This window comes from Halichoerus grypus, chromosome 1, assembly GCF_964656455.1.
Source record: "Halichoerus grypus chromosome 1, mHalGry1.hap1.1, whole genome shotgun sequence".
In the NCBI taxonomy this organism is placed as follows: domain Eukaryota; kingdom Metazoa; phylum Chordata; class Mammalia; order Carnivora; family Phocidae; genus Halichoerus; species Halichoerus grypus.
Genome location: NC_135712.1, coordinates 149,143,453 through 149,161,483, shown reverse-complemented (window position 1 = coordinate 149,161,483; position 18,031 = coordinate 149,143,453). Strand labels below are relative to the sequence as shown.

Below are 18,031 nucleotides of genomic sequence, written 5' to 3'. Positions count from 1 at the left end.
GTGTCTAAGTAATAAGTAGCTTATCTGGTTTTTCTTTACAATGTGATCTGTTTTTTTTTATTTGACAGGTGGCAGTTTGTACCATACTGATGTCTCGCTCTTTGGAGAACCTACCGAGTTTGAGTATTTGCGAAAAGTGCTTTTTGAGTATATGATGGGTCGTGAGACTAAGGTATAAATCATTTCTGATAATTTGGCATGTGGCTTAATTTAAAAGGAAATGTGCCCACTTTTAATACTTTAATACACATATTGATGCTGTATCTTTACTGTTGGCAGACCATACATGCTAATAATAGATAATAGGTAATTGGGTTATTGTTCTTAGTTTACAAAAGTGAATTGGCATATCTTGCTTATATTTGTTATAGTTATAAAATATTAATTAAAAAATACTGTTGGATGATGCTGAGTACTAAAAATTGACATTTCATTAACTAATACTTTGTGAAACATGTGGCTATTTTTACTTTTGACCTCAAGTCTTAAAGTTAGGAGAATAGATTTCATTTTCATGGAAACTTTAGGGTAATGTGGAAGTATTGGAAATGGTTATATTAAGAATTAAGTAGTAGACTACATAATTAAGTAATTGCTTAGAGATATTTAGAAATATTTTACTTCAGTCACTGTGACAAAAATCATTCCTATACAAATGGAATATTGATCATTAAAATCACCACATAATATAAGTAATAGTGCTTGGCTAAATTTGTTTTCTGGAATGTTAAATTTATTGTAAGGTTCTTGAGTATGTACTATTGTCTTTTTCTTGTCTGTATCCCCTGCAGTGTTCTTAAAAGAGCCTTATATTGGACTTTTGATAAATGTGTCTTGAATTGAATATATTTAGGGAAATTCATTAGCCTTTCCTCAGAATTTTTCATTTAAAGCAATTTCTTTTCTGACATTGCTTCAACTTTTTACCTTCATAAACTTTTACATTGTCCATATACATTGGCTGAGAATGGGATCATGAGTTTTCCATTTTTAGAAGCAATCAGTGTTTTAACTTATGGGTCTTTGGGGGTTACTAAGTCAAAGAGTGCTAAGCCAATTCAGGGATTAATTTGGCAGATATATTTGAAGACTAAAAAGTAAGGGCATAAGAAAATCTCTTGAAAGAATATTGTGAATTTATGGATTATAGATTCAGCTAAACACTAGGAGTTATAGGGCTCTAAGTCATTTGAATCCTTAATATCTATAGAAATCTCATTTCATTGTATCAAATAATTTCAAATTAAAGTAGTATCTAGTGTTATCCTGAGTATGTAACACAGGAGGGGTATGTTAATTCATAGTAATTCAGTTTTTTTCCTTAAAGGAATTTTTTTTTTAAATTCAAAGAATAGCTAAAGCGAATTTTCTGCTTTTTAAAAATAAAGCTAATGAAATATAACAATCTCTTAATAAGTCTTTATTGGATAGTGGCCTGTATCTGAGGTGGGTAGGTAATTTAATGTTACCTTGTTACTGCAGGGAAGGGAGAAGGGTGTATCTTTAAAAAAAAAAAAAAAAAAGGGCTTCTCAGAACTGTAGCTCTCTTGGTTCATTTGTTGAATCTAAAGCTGTGATCCAGTGTGCTAAATAAATTATTTGACCTTTTCTTGATCTGTGGAATGAAGAGACTGACTGCCTCAAACTGTGTCTTCTGGAGGCTGTGAACTGTGGAGGCTGAGGTCTCTACAGAGTTTGAATCCTGAAGAAAGAGCCAGCCCAAGCATAGATGCGTTCGGGGGCAGTGCCAGGCTGCCAAGTGCAAGCTTGTGCTTCCAGGGTTGTGCAGCTTGTTTTAGGCTGTGACTTAGGAAACAGCTGAAAGGGGTGTCCTCAGGACACAGGACACCCCGTCTGATACCTGACTGGGAGTCCATGTGGCAGAGTGCTCTCTCTGGTCTTTTATCGTCAGCATTCAATGCATCTGGTTAATGATGAGTCTGTCATTCTGCCATCACATTTTACAGGTAAATATAGAAAATCGGTAGCAGATATTCAGCTTAATTTACTGCTTATTTATTGAGCACTTGCTACATGCGGCCTTTTGTTTATCACCATGATGGGTAGAAAGATGAAATTTGACACTATCCCTAATTTTTTTTTACACCATCCCTAATTTTAAGGGGTTTACTATATAGTAGGAAAGTGGACCTGTTCGCAGTTAAGCATAACATGATACAGAATGTCATTAAGAGAGGCACAGAGTTCTCCTGTTGACTTGTGGGAGGGTCAAGGAGGACACTGTGGAGAAGCAGGTGTATCTGCTGGGCTTTAAAGCTGGGGGGGGTATGGGTATGTGGGGGTGGTTAGATTTGAATAGATGAACTCAGATGTGAGGGAAAGCCTAGACAGGAGGTCCAAGGCAGGAAATTGAGTGTGGGTTTTGGAATGACAAGTAGTCTGGTCCAACTGAAACACTGGATCTATGGTGGCGGTGACTCCTTTTAGGGCTGCACAGGGTGTGGAAGGCATGGAATGTTTTCAGAGTTTTACCTGTAGGGACCGGGGGTTAGTTAGCCCTTGAGCAGAGATTGACAAGATCAGAGCTGGTTTTAGACATATCTTTTACTGATTTGCTTCATTTCTACACATTAAAGAATTTGAAATGGAGACCAGGTTGTGATTTTAGAGTGAACCAGAGTATATGGTGGCCTTTGGGATTTGATCCTCATCTGAAGTTGTATCTTGTCCAGCAGGATATGTATGTCATCCCGCCTGTGTTTCTTCATCTGCTTTTGCACACAGTGTTCCTTATTTTATGAGGCAGATGATTTATTTAAGAAGACCACATGTAGGACACACATTCTTATAGTATGAAGCTAAGTAAGTGTCCCTTCTTTCTTCTGTCCTTCACTTTCTTTTTCTTGGGTTTTGATCCTCCATGCTAAATTCAGCCTGCTTTCCTTTTCAGTAGAAAGTGTTTCTCACCCTAATTTTTATTAAAGCTTCTCCCTCAAGAAAACCTGGCAGGAGATGCCATCTCTAAACCAGGTGGCTCGTTTGAACTTTGCCTTACTTCCCAGGGACTGAGGATATTGTATATAGAATAGACAGCCTGAGTTCTCTCCCAAGGTATGGCAAAGAGCCTAGGCTTCTCTGTTTAAGTTTTTTGGCAAGCCAGGGAAGAGCTTTAAGTCTTTACTGGGTAATCTGCTACAATTTCAGGATCGCTGATGAATCTAGAGGTGGGTTTCTCGTTAACATTGTCTAGAAACGTGAAGACAACTAGCGACAGTTTGGGTTTTTTTTTTGACAGACATGTTTGTGTGTGCGTGTATGTGGTTTCAGAGTGAATATAAGTGGACTTTTGGGTACTTTGAATCTTACCAGCTATTGAAATTAATTCCTAAAAACAGTCTTCTTAGACAGTATACCAAAAACCATTAAAAATTGCTTCAGAGTGTTAATGAAAAGAATACTGAAATAGTCTGTACTTCATATTCCTCTTGTCATTTCATGCCACATATGCTTAGTTTCTAGACTGGTTTAGCATGGAAGATTCTGTTCTATCTAGGCAATACAATTTAAAGGATGAGGGTTTTGTAAAATGCCTTTGGAATTCTCCAAGAACTGCGTTGTTTTAAATGGTATTTTTTTTTTAAGATTTTATTTATTTATTTGAAAGAGAGAGACACAACGAGAGAGGGAACACAAGCAAGGGGGGTGGGAGAGGGAGAAGCAGGCTTCCCGCGGAGCAGGGAGCCCGATGTGGGGCTCCATCCCAGGACCCTGGGATCATGACCTGAGCCGAAGGCAGACGCTTAACGACTGAGCCACCCAGCTGCCCCTTAAATGGTATTTTTTTGATCCTCAAAATGGCAGAGGTAAAGATGAAAGGAAGGAAGGGGGCTGAAATCTTGCTGTGTATGGGGTTTGTGGTGGAAGAACAGTATTAGTTGAAATAAGTATTAGAAGTATGTAAAGTGCCTTGCCTAGGCTTGGCACATAATAGGAATTTTAAAAAACATTAGTTTCTTTCCTTCCTGGAGATAATTCTACATATACATTATATGTGATGTGAGTTTGTAAAATTTTTGGTTAACTCTATTATGTCATCTTTTCCTTAGTGGCCTTCTCTAGTCCCCGGCCCCCTCCCGTAAACACACACACACACACACACACACACACACACACACACACACACACACAGAGTCTGTGTAACTGTGAACCAAGAATGTTAGAGTGAGTTATCTAGGTGACCCTGCCATCCTCTGTGGGAATCCTCAGGGGAGAGCACTAGCACCTGAATTTGTATGTAAGCACTGAACTTGTTATCCTACTTATTTCGTAAGTGTATCTTATTTCATAAGGTATCTTCTTTCCTCTCTGTCTCCCTCAAAACATCTCATCTTGATACAAAATAGGGAATTTCCACCTTTGAGGAGAATTTTCCACGAGCTTTTGGGTGACAGTCTGACTTACGGTATATTCATTTAGATCTGCACAATTTATGATCTTGTTTTGCAAGCCACCATGTGTAATGTTTTGATTCATCATGTTTTCTACCAAACAAAACATCTTGTGTTTATTTAAAATGTAATTTGTATTTCTATTAGGCTGACGTGCTGCATGTTGTAAAAAATATCTACTAAGCATGTTCATGTTCATGCAGTAGCCCATGTTTATGAGATATATGATGTGATTTAGTTAAAGCTGAACTTGGGAGTATCTAATTCTGATTATTTAGAGCATATGTTTGGCAATACATCACTTACTAGATAGATTTCTACAAATAAAAAACCTAATAAAATGAATGAGTAATAAAGTTTCATCTTAATTAAGACAAAGGGCCAAGAGCATTAGAACTTTATATAGCTTCATGCTATTGTAATTGCATCTTCTTGAAATAATATCAACCCAGACATTGTGAGGAGTCCTTTTAAATTGAAATTCTAGTGTTGGCTGTTATTTCCTTGACTAATACCTTCACATCATACTTCTTTGGTCGTGGCTTCCATTGAGAGCACTAAAGAATCCCACCAGCAGAACATGTCAGAATGGGGTGAGACTTCATCTGCTTCACCGTCTATTAGTGATCATCTCTTGTTGTTTTTCTTGTAGACCATGGCAAAGGTTATAACCACTGTACTGAAGTTCCCTGATGATCAGACTCAGAAAATTTTGGAAAGAGAAGATGCTCGGCTAATGGTAAGCTTTAAAAGTAGGCTACAGATAGAAGACGACTTTATCCCATCTTTTTATATTCTGTTTCATTTACAAAGACTTTGAGTTGATAGAAGACATTTTAAATGTTTAGTTTTTATTATACCGTAGCCTAAAAAATGAGAGTGAATCTACATTAAGAAAGTTTAACCAATGGCAAATATGAAATGGTGCCCTCAAGGAAAGAGCAGTCTTCTTCAATAGCATATATGAGGTTGACACCCATATATGCTGTATACGGGATTTCCAGAACTTGGGCTATTTATGGGAAGTACAGAAAAGGCATTTGTTCTGGTATCTCCAGTAATAATTTTTAAAACCAGTTTACACCATGATGTTTGGTGTTCTATAGATTACATCTCTCTTTCCTACTTTAGTTATTTTCAAATACAATAATTCTCAGTGAAAAATTTAAGCATTTTTTAGTTTTTGACATACCCAGCAAGGGAAATGTAGATAATTGAATTATTAGAAACCTTTGTGTGAAGTTAGCTGTAATTGAAATGAAACAAATACACACTTCATAAATTATGCAAAATTATTCCCAAGCCTAACTTCTTTTTGCCCTGGGCCAGTAATTCAGTAAGAAGATCCATTCTAAGCAGAGTGTGAAATTTGTGAAGTCTCGGGTCCTGCCCCAGCTTTCTCTTTCTGCTTCCTTTTCTTGTCTTGCTGGTAGCCTGCAGCACCGTTCACATCCTCCCCAGTGTCTTTACTTGCTTCATGATCCCAGCACCACTGTTCTCTTCTCACTAAAGCAAGCAAAGGTCTCCTTTATGATGGGTTAGCCTATCTGAGTATCTCCAGTAAGAAGGACTAAGTCAGTAAACCTCCCGAAGCATCCCATCTGATCTCGACAGAGTGTGTCTCTTACAACAGCTCTTGCTTATCTTGAGCCCCAATCTTCCTTCCTGTAGTGGTTACCAATTTGTTCTGGTTCTAACCCATGGAACTCAACCAAAAATTTGTGGATAGCCTGAGTGGAGGACTTTTCCTCTCCAGGCCAGACACCCTGCACCTGTCAGCCATTTCTTTCTTTCTTTTTTTAATTTGCCCATTTTATTTCTTTTCTTTTTAAGTTAGGCTCCATGCACAATGTGGGGCTTGAACTCATAGCCCTGAGATCAAGAGTTGCAACCTGGAGCTCCTGGCTGGCTCAGTTGGTAGAGCATGCGACTCTTGATCTCATGAGTTCAAGTCCCATGTTGGGCGTGGAGCATACTTACAATAAAGAAAAAAAGTTGCATCCCTACCAACTGAGCCAGCCAGGCATGATGCTTCTCTCTTCTGATGCATTGCGCAGGGCCAATTGTAAAGGAATCCCAGTGTATCAGGCACATCCTGACCTCCTCTTCCTTGCTTTCTCTAAAGTCATCCCAGCATCCCTGACCTTTGTCCATTGCACATTATATCATTTACCTATTGTATATTTTCTGAGACAGTTGCAATTATTTTGGTTAGCATTTAAGTGTTTTTTGGAAAGCATTCCTCCCTGTATCTAATGGCCTGAAAAACATTGTTATTTCTGTAGTTATTATTGGTGATATTTCTGGTTATTTCTGGTGATAAATATTTTTTATAAGAAGTATATCACTATAATGTACGCCCTTGGTCAATAGAATGTTGTTTTAAATTATAGCAAACTTTAATTCTAAAACCATGTAGTTACTCAGAGTAGTTTTCCTCCTCACTGAATAATACAGCTGTGTCTTTGTGAAAATAAAACTCTCCAGTGTAATTGGAACCTGTCGACATGATTCTGTCATTATGGCCCAGTTTAAGAAAATATTTTTAAATGATCTAATATACCTTTGTTCATTCTCCCATGGCCTCTTTATCATCTTGATGTTGGGGTATGGCAAACTCTCCTCTTACTCTTGGGCTACATTTTATCATGGCTTTGGCAATATGGTGGGAAATATTCCCCTTTACCCCATACACACATGCAGTCTTAGATTTGTTTGTCTTGAAGGAAATGGTGAGTTGATAGTGTAAATAGTGAACCATGTAAAGAAAAACCTTTTAAAGCAGATGGAATTTTTTTTTTTTAACTAAAAAGAAATCTTTGAAAAACATTACACTCTTTATTCCTGAATAAAGTGGTATTCATTCTAGATAGGGATGAAATGGTGACTGTTCGTTCCTTCTTGAAATAATTCTCCCTTGTCCCAGAGGCTGACCTGCCCAGGAAGAAAGTCCCACTCTTTCCACTACGACTTCAAGCAGAGTCTTATCCATCATTAGCTTTTGCGTAATGAATGAATTCAATCAGCAATCACCTACTCTTCTGTTTGTTGTGGCGGGTATAGGAAAATTGAAGACATGGAAGATAATGGTTGTTGACCTTGTGGGAGCCTTTAATTTTAGGGGGAAGAGGTAGCACCCATTCATTGTGCACAAATAAAAGGTATTTCTAGTAATATAAATCAAATAATAAAAATAGATGCTTAGGAAATATGAAATAATGTATAATGAGCATGAAGTGAGGCTCAAAGATGGCTTATAAATCAATTGGAGTCACCTTTTGTTAGTTTGAGATTCTTAGTACTTGAGAATGATTCATGGTTGTTTTTACACTTGATATGTAACTGTATAGAATACGGGCTTTTTTAGGAGTTTATTAAATGAGCACTTAAAAACTGTTTAGTGACATTAGCTTTATTTATTTATTTATTTTTGACATTAGCTTTAAATGTGTGTTCCAGATGGATCTTCTCTGTAATTTGTTATAAATATGCAGCACAATTTCCCTTGTATTTAAAATCAGCACCTTGAGTGCTTTGTTAGTATAACTTTGGACGCTAAAAAGCTGGTAAAAGTAAACCAAAACAAACCCAAGCACATTACAGAGCTGCCTTCCCATCCATTAATTTCGGCGATGCTCAAGAGAGTGTGGACCGCGCTTTGTGCTGACAGTGTGTAGCCACGCCAGCATTTGCATTATTTAGTGGGTGTTGTAGGAGGAATGCAGTCTAAAACTTTGCTTCATGACCCTGATGATTGTGTATTTGCTTTTTGGCCTTGATCAAAGAATTTCTGTGACTGCTGGTAAGGCATTTCTCAATATATCTCTCTTTGCTTTACCTCCCCTCCCCTCAGTGAGTTTTAATACTCTGTATTTGAAAACCCCATTATAGAAAACAACGGTTATTACTTAATAAGTGGTTTCAGAGTTTAACCTAATTTCAAGATTATATTTCATAGATGAGAAATTGTTACCAGTCAAAATTAAATTGTACAGCATAATTAAATGCTGGCTTATTTGAGGGCTGTGATGTGTAGAGAAGGAATCCTAGTCCTTCACTGACAAGTCTCAGAGCCTCTGTTTCTTCACAAAACAAACATGCCCTTATTAGGGTTGTCAGAAGACCAGAGTATCGTGCTTGCATTGGGTTTTTGAGATGATGGTAGAGGGGGCGGTGATGATCACTTAGCCGCACGCAGCAATAGGTATGTGTAGAAGGTCTTTCCTGGCAAAGGAGACTCAGAATGGTCAGTTAATACTGATGTGTGTAAGATCATCATTACAGATGTCAGGAGGACAGTCAGGTCACTTCGCAGGAATGATAGCAGCTCAGAAAGTGCCCCGTGTCCATGCCAGTGCCTTGGAGTGCCAGCCACAGGCAGCGTTGAATTATTTGTAGATCTTCAAGTTTTAGATTTGTTTCAAGTGGAAAAAAATTGCCTTATGTATGACAGAAGTTCAGAAGAAAACTCACACCAAATGCACGTGCTGTTTTTGGTGAGAACAGCCTTTTTCTTTCTCTCAGCTTTTCAGCTTACTGTACCTGATACTTCATTTTATGGTGGTTTAGGCAACTTAGACGGCCAGAGTACACTAGATACTTTGAGGAACAGGGTAGGAGCAAGAGTGAGTACAAAAGTCTTTGACTTGTCTAATTATTTTTTTGCTGAATAAAACTGCCCTACGAGTACACCATCAGCTTTTTTTTTTAAGGAGAGTGTTATTATTTAGGATAATTTTATTAAGAAAGTTTATTTTAATCAGGTGCTAACTCATCTCTTGGAATTGAGAGGTTCTTTTGTTATATAGACATCTCTTTTAAAGTGTTCTTAGAAATGCATTTTTCTTTTTAGGGTACTAGCAAACTGACATGTTTCACCTAGATGGCTATTTTCTTGAGGACTCCATTGAAGGAAAATTTTTTTTCTCTTCTATTGAAGAACATTTGGCTTATTTTCATTCCCCATCCACTCTTGTCATTTTTAAAAATTGATTTTCTTTTGACTTTTTTTTGCTTTTCTTTCACACTGATCCTTTGTGTTGCGTCAAGTTCTTGATCAGTCCTTGCCCTGACCAGTCTTGTACTTAAGTTAATGTTTCTCACTTTTTCCCTTTGGTTGGAATTTTAAGAATCTCCTCTGAGTTAATAATTCATCTGAACTTTTCAAGCATTGTTAGATACAGAAGTTTTCCATCCCAAAAGAAGCTTACCTTTGCTTTTGTGTGGGCTCAGTAGATGCATGGAAGGTGGATCAAGAAACAGATGCAGGGGCGCCTGGGTGGCTCAGTCGTTGGGTGTTTGCCTTTGGCTCAGGTCGTGATCCCAGGGTCCTGAGATCGAGCCCCGCATCGGGCTCCCTGCTCCGCGGGAAGCCTGCTTCTCCCTCTCCCACTCCCCCTGCTTGTGTTTCCTCTCTCGCTGTCTCTCTCTCTGTCAAAAAAATAGATAAAGTCTTAAAAAAAAAAAAAAAGAAATAGATACTGATGCAGAGTGAAAAATACTGTACAGATAAACTACTTATTTGTTGTCTCAAAAGTGGTTTTGACTCTTGATTTTGTTAGAATTGTATAATACGTGGTCATTGCAAAAGAAAACATTGCAAACAATTCAGAATCATATTACGTAGAGAGGGAGACCTTCATGTTTTCAGCTTCCCAACACTTTCTACCATGCCATGATCATCTCTGTTAATAGTTTGTTGAATATCCCCAGGCTTTCTAATAAGATTTATAAATATATATTTATAATTATGTTTTTAATCACTTAAGTATTTTATAAAAGTGGCAGAATGCAACAGCTTGCTTTTTTCACTTAACATATTTATTTTTATTTTATTCCACCTCATTACAAATTGATGTACCTTACTCTTTTTACTGGGTGATTGTATGATTATGTGGATGTCCTACAATTTAGTTCACCAATTTCCCATTGATAGACACATAAGCCGTTTCCAGTTTTTCAATGCTTACAAGCATAGACACAGGGAGCATCCATTTACATATATTTTGCCTACTTCTGCAAGTTTTTCAATAGGATACCGGCCTTATTATGTTGTGTATGTTGCAAATATTATTTTCTAGTTTGTCTTTTGATTTTGCTGCTTCTTACTAACTGCACCATTAAATATAATAGAAAAGTAAAATGATTCTTCTGATGGTTACACTAAGAACAGACTCAGAGTTTATAAATAACCCTTTTTACTGATGCTATTTTGAAGCAAACCAGAATAAGATTATGGCCATTTTAGATAGGACAAAGAATTTATTTAAGAAAGTTGTTACAGTAAAAAGTATGTTTGAGATTGGGTCCCCTTGACTGGAAATTTTGGTTTGGGTCATCATTCCTGAAATCATTCCTGACAATATACTGTTGAATTACAAGAGGGTTATTCAGTGATAAAACTGACATATATTAGGAATGACAATTCAACATATAGACCTACTGTATTCACATCCATCAACATTTTCCCCCAAATTTTTCCCCAAATTTTTGATGGTAAATTGAGATTATATAAATCAAAGTTTAATGTGTACTTTAATGGAACTATGAAATAAATCTTTTTATAAAGCAAATAATCATACCCAGTTAATCTTCTATATAAATATTTACTTAAAGTGTGAAGTATCTTTAATTATGTTGTTCAAATTTTTAAAGTTGCAAATGAAAGCTACATAATACTACAGTTAGGATGGGAGGGAGGTGTTACAGATTCCTTATACTTTGCCTATGCTCCCTTGATTTGGGGAGATTTGAGAAAATGTTAAGTACATTCTGTTTAATCCTTTGAAATTCATATACACATATAATCTCTGTGTTATATTAAGTCTTAAAACTAACCCAATAAGCTTTTTTTCTTCCTGGCTTGTAGTATACTTCACCTCGCAGTGGTATCTTCTGAGTAAACCATCAGTCTGTGCTTAGTTAGCATGTGGTGAGTGAAGAATAATGTCTTGTGTCTTTTGTGCAAAAATCAAATGTATTGCATGATACTAACCATTTCGCTGGAATTCTTTTGCTCTTTTGTTTAATGAATATATGATTATGCTGTGGGTTAATATAGGTATTTTCTGTTAATTCTGTTTTACAGATTAATAATATATAGATTAATAATCACCACCACCAGTAAGAGTTACATAATCTTAGGAAATTTTGCTTCTTTAAATAATAATTGAAAGTTTAAAACTTGCTCTTTAAAATTGTATTAATTCAGAAAAATTTATGTATTTTATCATCTTTTTTGTTTTTATTTCCCAAGATTAGTCTTGGCAATTAATAAAGATTGTGAGAGAGAAATGAAAAATCATTTTCTAGATAGAGGCGAAACGATATATTTCATGAAACCAGAATTTAAAATATTGTAAGGCCCACTTATCAAGGCCAGTCTGAAATAATGAAAACTAGTAAAGTTGATTTTAAAAACAAATGTAATTTTATTACTTCCTGGGCTCATATGGTATAACAAGCTAACATCTGTCCCGAGGAGACCCTTAGGCAGCCTGCTTCGATTGAATGCGGCTGTTTGTCGTTAGCATATTGTTATTAGGAAGTGAAGGCATCTAAACTGTTTGGACACAGTTAACTGTCTTCACCATTTAAACACCCCGCCATCAGCTCCGTGTATTAGTCATGCTAGTGGCTTGACTTGGCACCACCTAACATTCACGGTACATCTTTACCTCTGACTTCGCTGCAGTTTTTACAATTGACAAATAAGCTAGATTGCAATTAATAGAGCTTAATCGAATTAAGATAAAGATTCTCTGTGATTCTTAATTCAGCTAGTATTCAGCTAATGGTATCAGGGTTTAAAATGCCAAATATATAGCTTTTCTTTTTTAATCTTTTAGCTTTAAAAATCATTTATGCCTACATTTGAGCCTAATTTTGATTTTAGTGTACATCAGTTAACCTGCGTTAGTGATTATCTACAACTATCTTCAGTCTTGTAAATCCCTTAACATTTTCCTTTTTTCATGGTATTATGAATACTGCATAATGCTTGTCTTTGTATCATTTAAATACTATCATTTATCACTGGAAGTGTGTACTATGTAGCATTTTATCGATTGTCTCTTCAGCTTTTATTTTGAAAAATTTCAAACATAAGATTTGTAAAAATAGTGCAGTGAACACCTATATACCCTTCACCGATATTCACCAATTCTTAACCTTTTGCAAAATTTTCTCACTTGCTGTCTCACTCTTGCTCTTTCTCCATATATATCTTCCCCTCCCTAACACTTGACCATTGCTTGCAAACACTTGTGCTTACAAGCATTTGACACTTACTTGCAAACTTGCAAAATAAATACTTTAGCCAATGTCTTTAAGAACAAGGGCATTTTCCTACAAACTCAACAATACAATTATCACTCTCAGGAAATTTAATATTAACATACTGTTACCTAGTATATTGTAAATATTCACATTTTTCCAGTTTTTCAAATAATGTCTTTCATAATTTTTTAAATTCCAGGATCCACTCAGAGATTGCACATCGCATGTCATTGTCATGTTTTTCTAGTTTCTTTTAAACTAGAAAAGTTCTCCCAGCCTTTTTTTTTTTTTTTTTTTTTTTTGGTTTTTCATGACATTGACATTGTGCAGCATTATTAAATCATATGTGAATTTCTTTTCCCACAACAGTACAAGCTAAGGCTTCAAAATAATAACTGACATAGGAATTTAAATATGACAGCGGATATTTTTCTCATCTTCTCTAGGTTTCTAGGACCAACCTGATTGTTGAGCAAGTTTTATAAATAATACACTATTGGGAATACATCATGAGTATCAGTGGATTATATTTTTCACTTACAAATTGTGAAGACTTTAAAACTTTCTCTTTCCACTAAATATGTATAAAAAGTTTATCTCAATTTTATTTGGTAATTTATTTTTGTGGCATTTTAACTTAATCTAGCTACTGGCTTTTAGCATTTTAATCAGAGAAACCTTATTAGGAATCATTCATTAACATCATTTCTCTTAGCATTTTAGGGGTTTTTAAAATTGAGTTTGTTAATTTCCGATGAGGCATAGCTTTTTTACACCAAAATGCTGTTTGTCCTTTGCTGCCATGCATATCATCCTAGGAGAATTGCAATATGTAGAAAAATCAACACATTAGAGAAAAGGGAAGAACTCTCTGTCCCCTTTAAATCTAAATAACTGCATCCTTGTGAGGTTCTGCCAAGTCAGCACACGTACTCCTGGCTTCTCCAGCTATGATCAGTAGCATTCAGGACATGTGAAAGGTGGCAGTTCCAGATGTCACTGAAACGTCCTGTCTTTCAGGATTGCTGACCTGTAGGATCTATAGGTCAGATCATTCCAAGAATTTTTAGAAGATTTTTTTTAGGATTTAATATTTAGAGAATATTTCTACTTTAATCCCTAGACCATAGAATATAGTTTTATTTTAACTTGAAAAAACAAATATCCCAAAAAGTTGGCTTAAAATTTTTTTTCTTTATCCCTTTTCCCTTCTTCTTTTCCAGTCATGGCTCCGATCATCATCTTGAAGAAACGGGGTGGTGGTGTTGGGCAGGCGTGGAGCCCTGTCTGGGTTTGCCTCTTTGAGAAGCAAGCTGTTATTCAGGGCCCGATACGGAGCCAAAGACCAGGAGAAACCTGACATTGGCCCGCAGATATATTGCAGACTGCCTTTCAGATCGATTATATCAATGGAGAAATGGTGATAGTTTTTTCCTTTTTTGTTGGGAGGAGTTTTATGTTGTTTTAAAAGATATTTTGAATAACTCAACCTGACTTACGGGCTCATTTAATGTTCCTTTCTTCCATTCTTGTTGTCCCTCTTTTTGAAGAACTGCTTGCCTTTCCTATTTATTTTTAGGGTGATTTCTTTTAAAGACTTGTGCAATACATTTTGAGGTGAAACTTAGTAGATTTTTTCTGATAAATTAGAGCATTTAAATTGAGTATTTTATCCAGATTGATTTGTTGAAAATTTGCTAAAGACTAGTTCTTTAAGCTATACATATGATAAATCCAAACAGCAGTACCTCATTGTTTACTTAGCTTTTGTACTTATATTTTTCAGAGGAAAAAATACTACTGTAAATTGTAAATAGTCAATATTGTATTGTATGCATACTGTATTGTATGCAGATCTGTGACTGTTGGCAATGTCATCTTGGAAGAACAGATAAATAAAATTTATTTACTATATAAAATTTGCTTATTGTGCTTTTTTATTATGTTGAAATCTATTTCAAAATAGTTAAGAAATGATGTTCTATCTGGGTGAATATTTTGAGGAACTGTTTGTCAAGATAGCTAAATGCTAACCATTTGGAAAGATTTTTTATGTTCAAAATTAGCATGACCAAGTTAGAAGAAGTATGGAAACCAAAAATACTTCATGGTGTGTGTTTTAGGAGTCTGCCAACTTGGGGATGCCTCCTCTCTCTGGAGTAGGCCATACTTTGATTCTTTTTAAACTTAATGAGAGAGAGCATCTCTTGGACAGCAAGAGATGGGAACTGTTCAAGAGGGCTTCACATACCCTTTATATTCTAGCGAACACAGTATGCAGCATGTAGGTATTGCCTAACCTCTGCCTCAAGGTGGCATCTCGATTATCCAGACAGTGTGGACCTTCGCATTGCTGGTGTATCTTTTTTTAAATTTTTTTATTGTTATGTTAATCCCCATACATTACATCATTAGTTTTAGATATAGTGTTCCATGATTCATTGTTTGTGCATAACACCCAGTGCTCCATGCAGAACGTGCCCTGCTCAATACCCATCACCAGGCTAACCCATCCTCCCACCCCCCTCCCCTCTAGAACCCTCAGTTTGTTTTTCAGAGTCCATCGTCTCTCATGGTTCTTCTCCCCCTCCGATTTCCCCCCCCTTCATTCTTCCCCTCCTGCTACATTCTTCTTCTTTTTTTCTTTCTTAACATATATTGCATTATTTGTTTCAGAGGTACAGATCTGAGATTCAACAGTCTTGCACAATTCACAGCGCTTACCAGAGCACGTACCCTCCCCAGTGTCCATCACCCAGTCACCCCATCCCTCCCACCCCACCCCCCACTCCAGCAACCCTCAGTTTGTTTCCTGAGATTAAGAATTCCTCATATCAGTGAGGTCATATGATACATGTCTTTCTCTGTTTGACTTATTTCGCTCAGCATAATACCATCCAGTTCCATCCACGTCGTTGCAAATGGCAAGATCTCATTCCTTTTGATGGCTATTGCTGGTGTATCTTAAGTGTGATCAAAAATGGGGAGCTCAGAGGGATAATGACCAGTGGGTCTTCCTATATAACCCACAGCTGATTCCTTTGAGAACTACTGTTTCAGCAAGGGAAGAGGGTCTTCTTACCCCCCCCTTTTTTTTAAATCAGGATTCACTTAAGGGGCAAAATTTTGTGCCACCAAAGGGTTTCTGACAACAGACATGACCATCTCTTACTTTTTTTTTTTTTTAAAGATTTTATTTATTTATTTGACAGAGAGAGAGATCACAAGTAGACAGGCAGGCAGGCAGAGGAGGTGGGAGAAGCAGACTCCTCATTGAGCAGGGAGCCCGATGTGGGACTCCATCCCAGGACACTGGAATCACGACCTGAGCTGAAGGCAGATGCTTAACTGACTGAGCCACCCAGGTGCCCCAGCTTCTTACCTTTTTAATATATCTTTTCCTAAGGTAGAAATTGTGGACTCCTAGTAAAATTTATATACAACTTCCTACTAACTCACGGAGACAAGAATATCAAAAAGTGGGTCGGGAGTCAGCACACTTTTTCTAGAAAGGATCAGGGTCAGGTAGTAAATATTATCTGCTTTATAGGCCATACAGTCTCGGCTACAATCCACCGCCTCACCCCCGTCACTGGAGTACAAATACAATCATAGGTAATACGTAAATTAATGATCATAGCTATGTTCCAATAAAACTTCATTTATAAAAGCAGGTGGCAGGCTGGATTTGGCTCACAGGCTGTGGTTTGCCAACCCCTGAGAAAGTGAATAAGCTGGATCTTAAAACATCGAGTCGGGGGAAGGGTGCTAATCAGTTAATATCAGGGGTTGCTTCTTTTTCCTCAGTGCAGGCTTACAGCCTCTCTTTCAGAAAAAAGTACAGCAAATTCAGTTCGCCTTGATTAAGAATGATGGTGACATTTTCTCAGTGACTTGTTTCAGCAAGAAGGATCAAGTCTTACAGTGGATTCAGTGTCAGGATCTCAGACCCACCTGGGACCTTTTCTTGAAGAGCCCCCTATAACTGTCCCTGATCGATGCCTGGGAAATGACTAGAGTTTTCCAAAAAATACTACAGGACATGCTTACATCATAGAATACAGACCGCTGAGTGCTTTGCCACAGAGAGAGAGCTGTGATCCCAGCACTTAGATTCTGGACGCTGGGGCTCCGAACTCAAGGCGTTCTCCAAGACATCATGACTGCAGCACACACAAAGGATGATGGGATAAATTTACTGCCAAGAAACTAGCATTTCACTTTTAAAGGTGTTAGATGCTAGTAAGATGTTACATTAGCAAGTTTTTGGTAAAAATTTCACTTGTAGCTACCGGAATTAATTTTATAGTCACTTTGTTCAGGTCAGCTGCATGTGACTCTTGGTAGACAACTACCTTTTTGTTGACTTGTGTCTTAGTCTGTTTACGCTGCTATAACAAAAATACCACAAACTGGGTGGCTTATAAACATTGAATATTTATTTCTCACAGGTCCATAGTCTTGAGAAGTCCAAGATCATGGCACCGGCAGATCTGGTGTCTGGTGAGGGCCCGCTTCCTAGTTCGTAGACGCCTTTTTGCTCTGACCTCATGTAGCAGGAAAGCAGGAGCTTTTTTTCTCTGGCCTCTTTTATGAGGGCATTTATCCCATTCATGATGATCTGATCAATCTGATCACCTCCCAGAGGCCCCACCTCCTAATACCATCACATTGGGGGATAGGTTTTAACATGAATTTTGGGGGGACACAAACATTCAATCTATAGCAACTTGAACATTTTTGAATTAGGCATTTCTAAATTAAAGGACTAGAATATCATTTATGATTTTCTGATGTGTGTTTCCTTATCTTCTTACAAAAATTCACTGGCCACAAAAACTGCCTGTGGAGTAAGGAGGGCACAGATGCTAGAAGGGTGCTCATGCCTTTCTCTTGCTGTAGGGCCCAGAGGATGGCGATGGCTTCCTTGTAGCTTGCTTACCCTCCACAGCAAGCAGGGGTCCAAGGCTGAAGGACAAAATAATGTGTTGGGACTGAAGTTCCTTTAAACAGGAAAGACCTTTTCATTTTATTTTCTTTCTGATTCTGGAAGAAATTTAGGTTCATTGTAGACAATTTGGAGAGTACATTTCAAAAAGAGAAAATAATCTTCCAGAATCACCCACCAAGAAAACACCACGATGGGGCACCTGGGTGGCTCAGTTGGTTAAGCGTCTGCCTTTGGCTCAGGTCATGATCCCGGGGTCCTGGGATCGAGCCCCCAGTCGGGCTTCCTGCTCAGTGGGGAGTCTGCTTCTCCCTCTGCCCCTGCTGCTGTCCCTCATGTTCGCGTGCTCTCTCTCTCTAATGAATAAATAAAGTCTTAAAAAAAAAAAAGAAAACAT

The 18,031-nt window shown here is 37.2% G+C and overlaps 1 protein-coding gene across 1 annotated transcript in view; it reads left to right on the top strand.

Annotated features, from left to right (window-relative positions):
• GOLGA4 (golgin A4) overlaps positions 1-14,599 on the top strand; it is a 104,343-nt gene extending 89,744 nt beyond the window's left edge. Inside the window, exons 19-21 of the mRNA XM_078059182.1 lie at positions 56-172; positions 5,062-5,148; positions 13,910-14,599. Of these exons, the coding sequence (XP_077915308.1) occupies positions 56-172; positions 5,062-5,148; positions 13,910-13,933 (228 nt within the window). The 3' untranslated portion in view covers positions 13,934-14,599. The remainder of the gene's footprint in view (positions 1-55; positions 173-5,061; positions 5,149-13,909) is intronic.
• Positions 14,600-18,031: the final 3,432 nt, after the last annotated feature.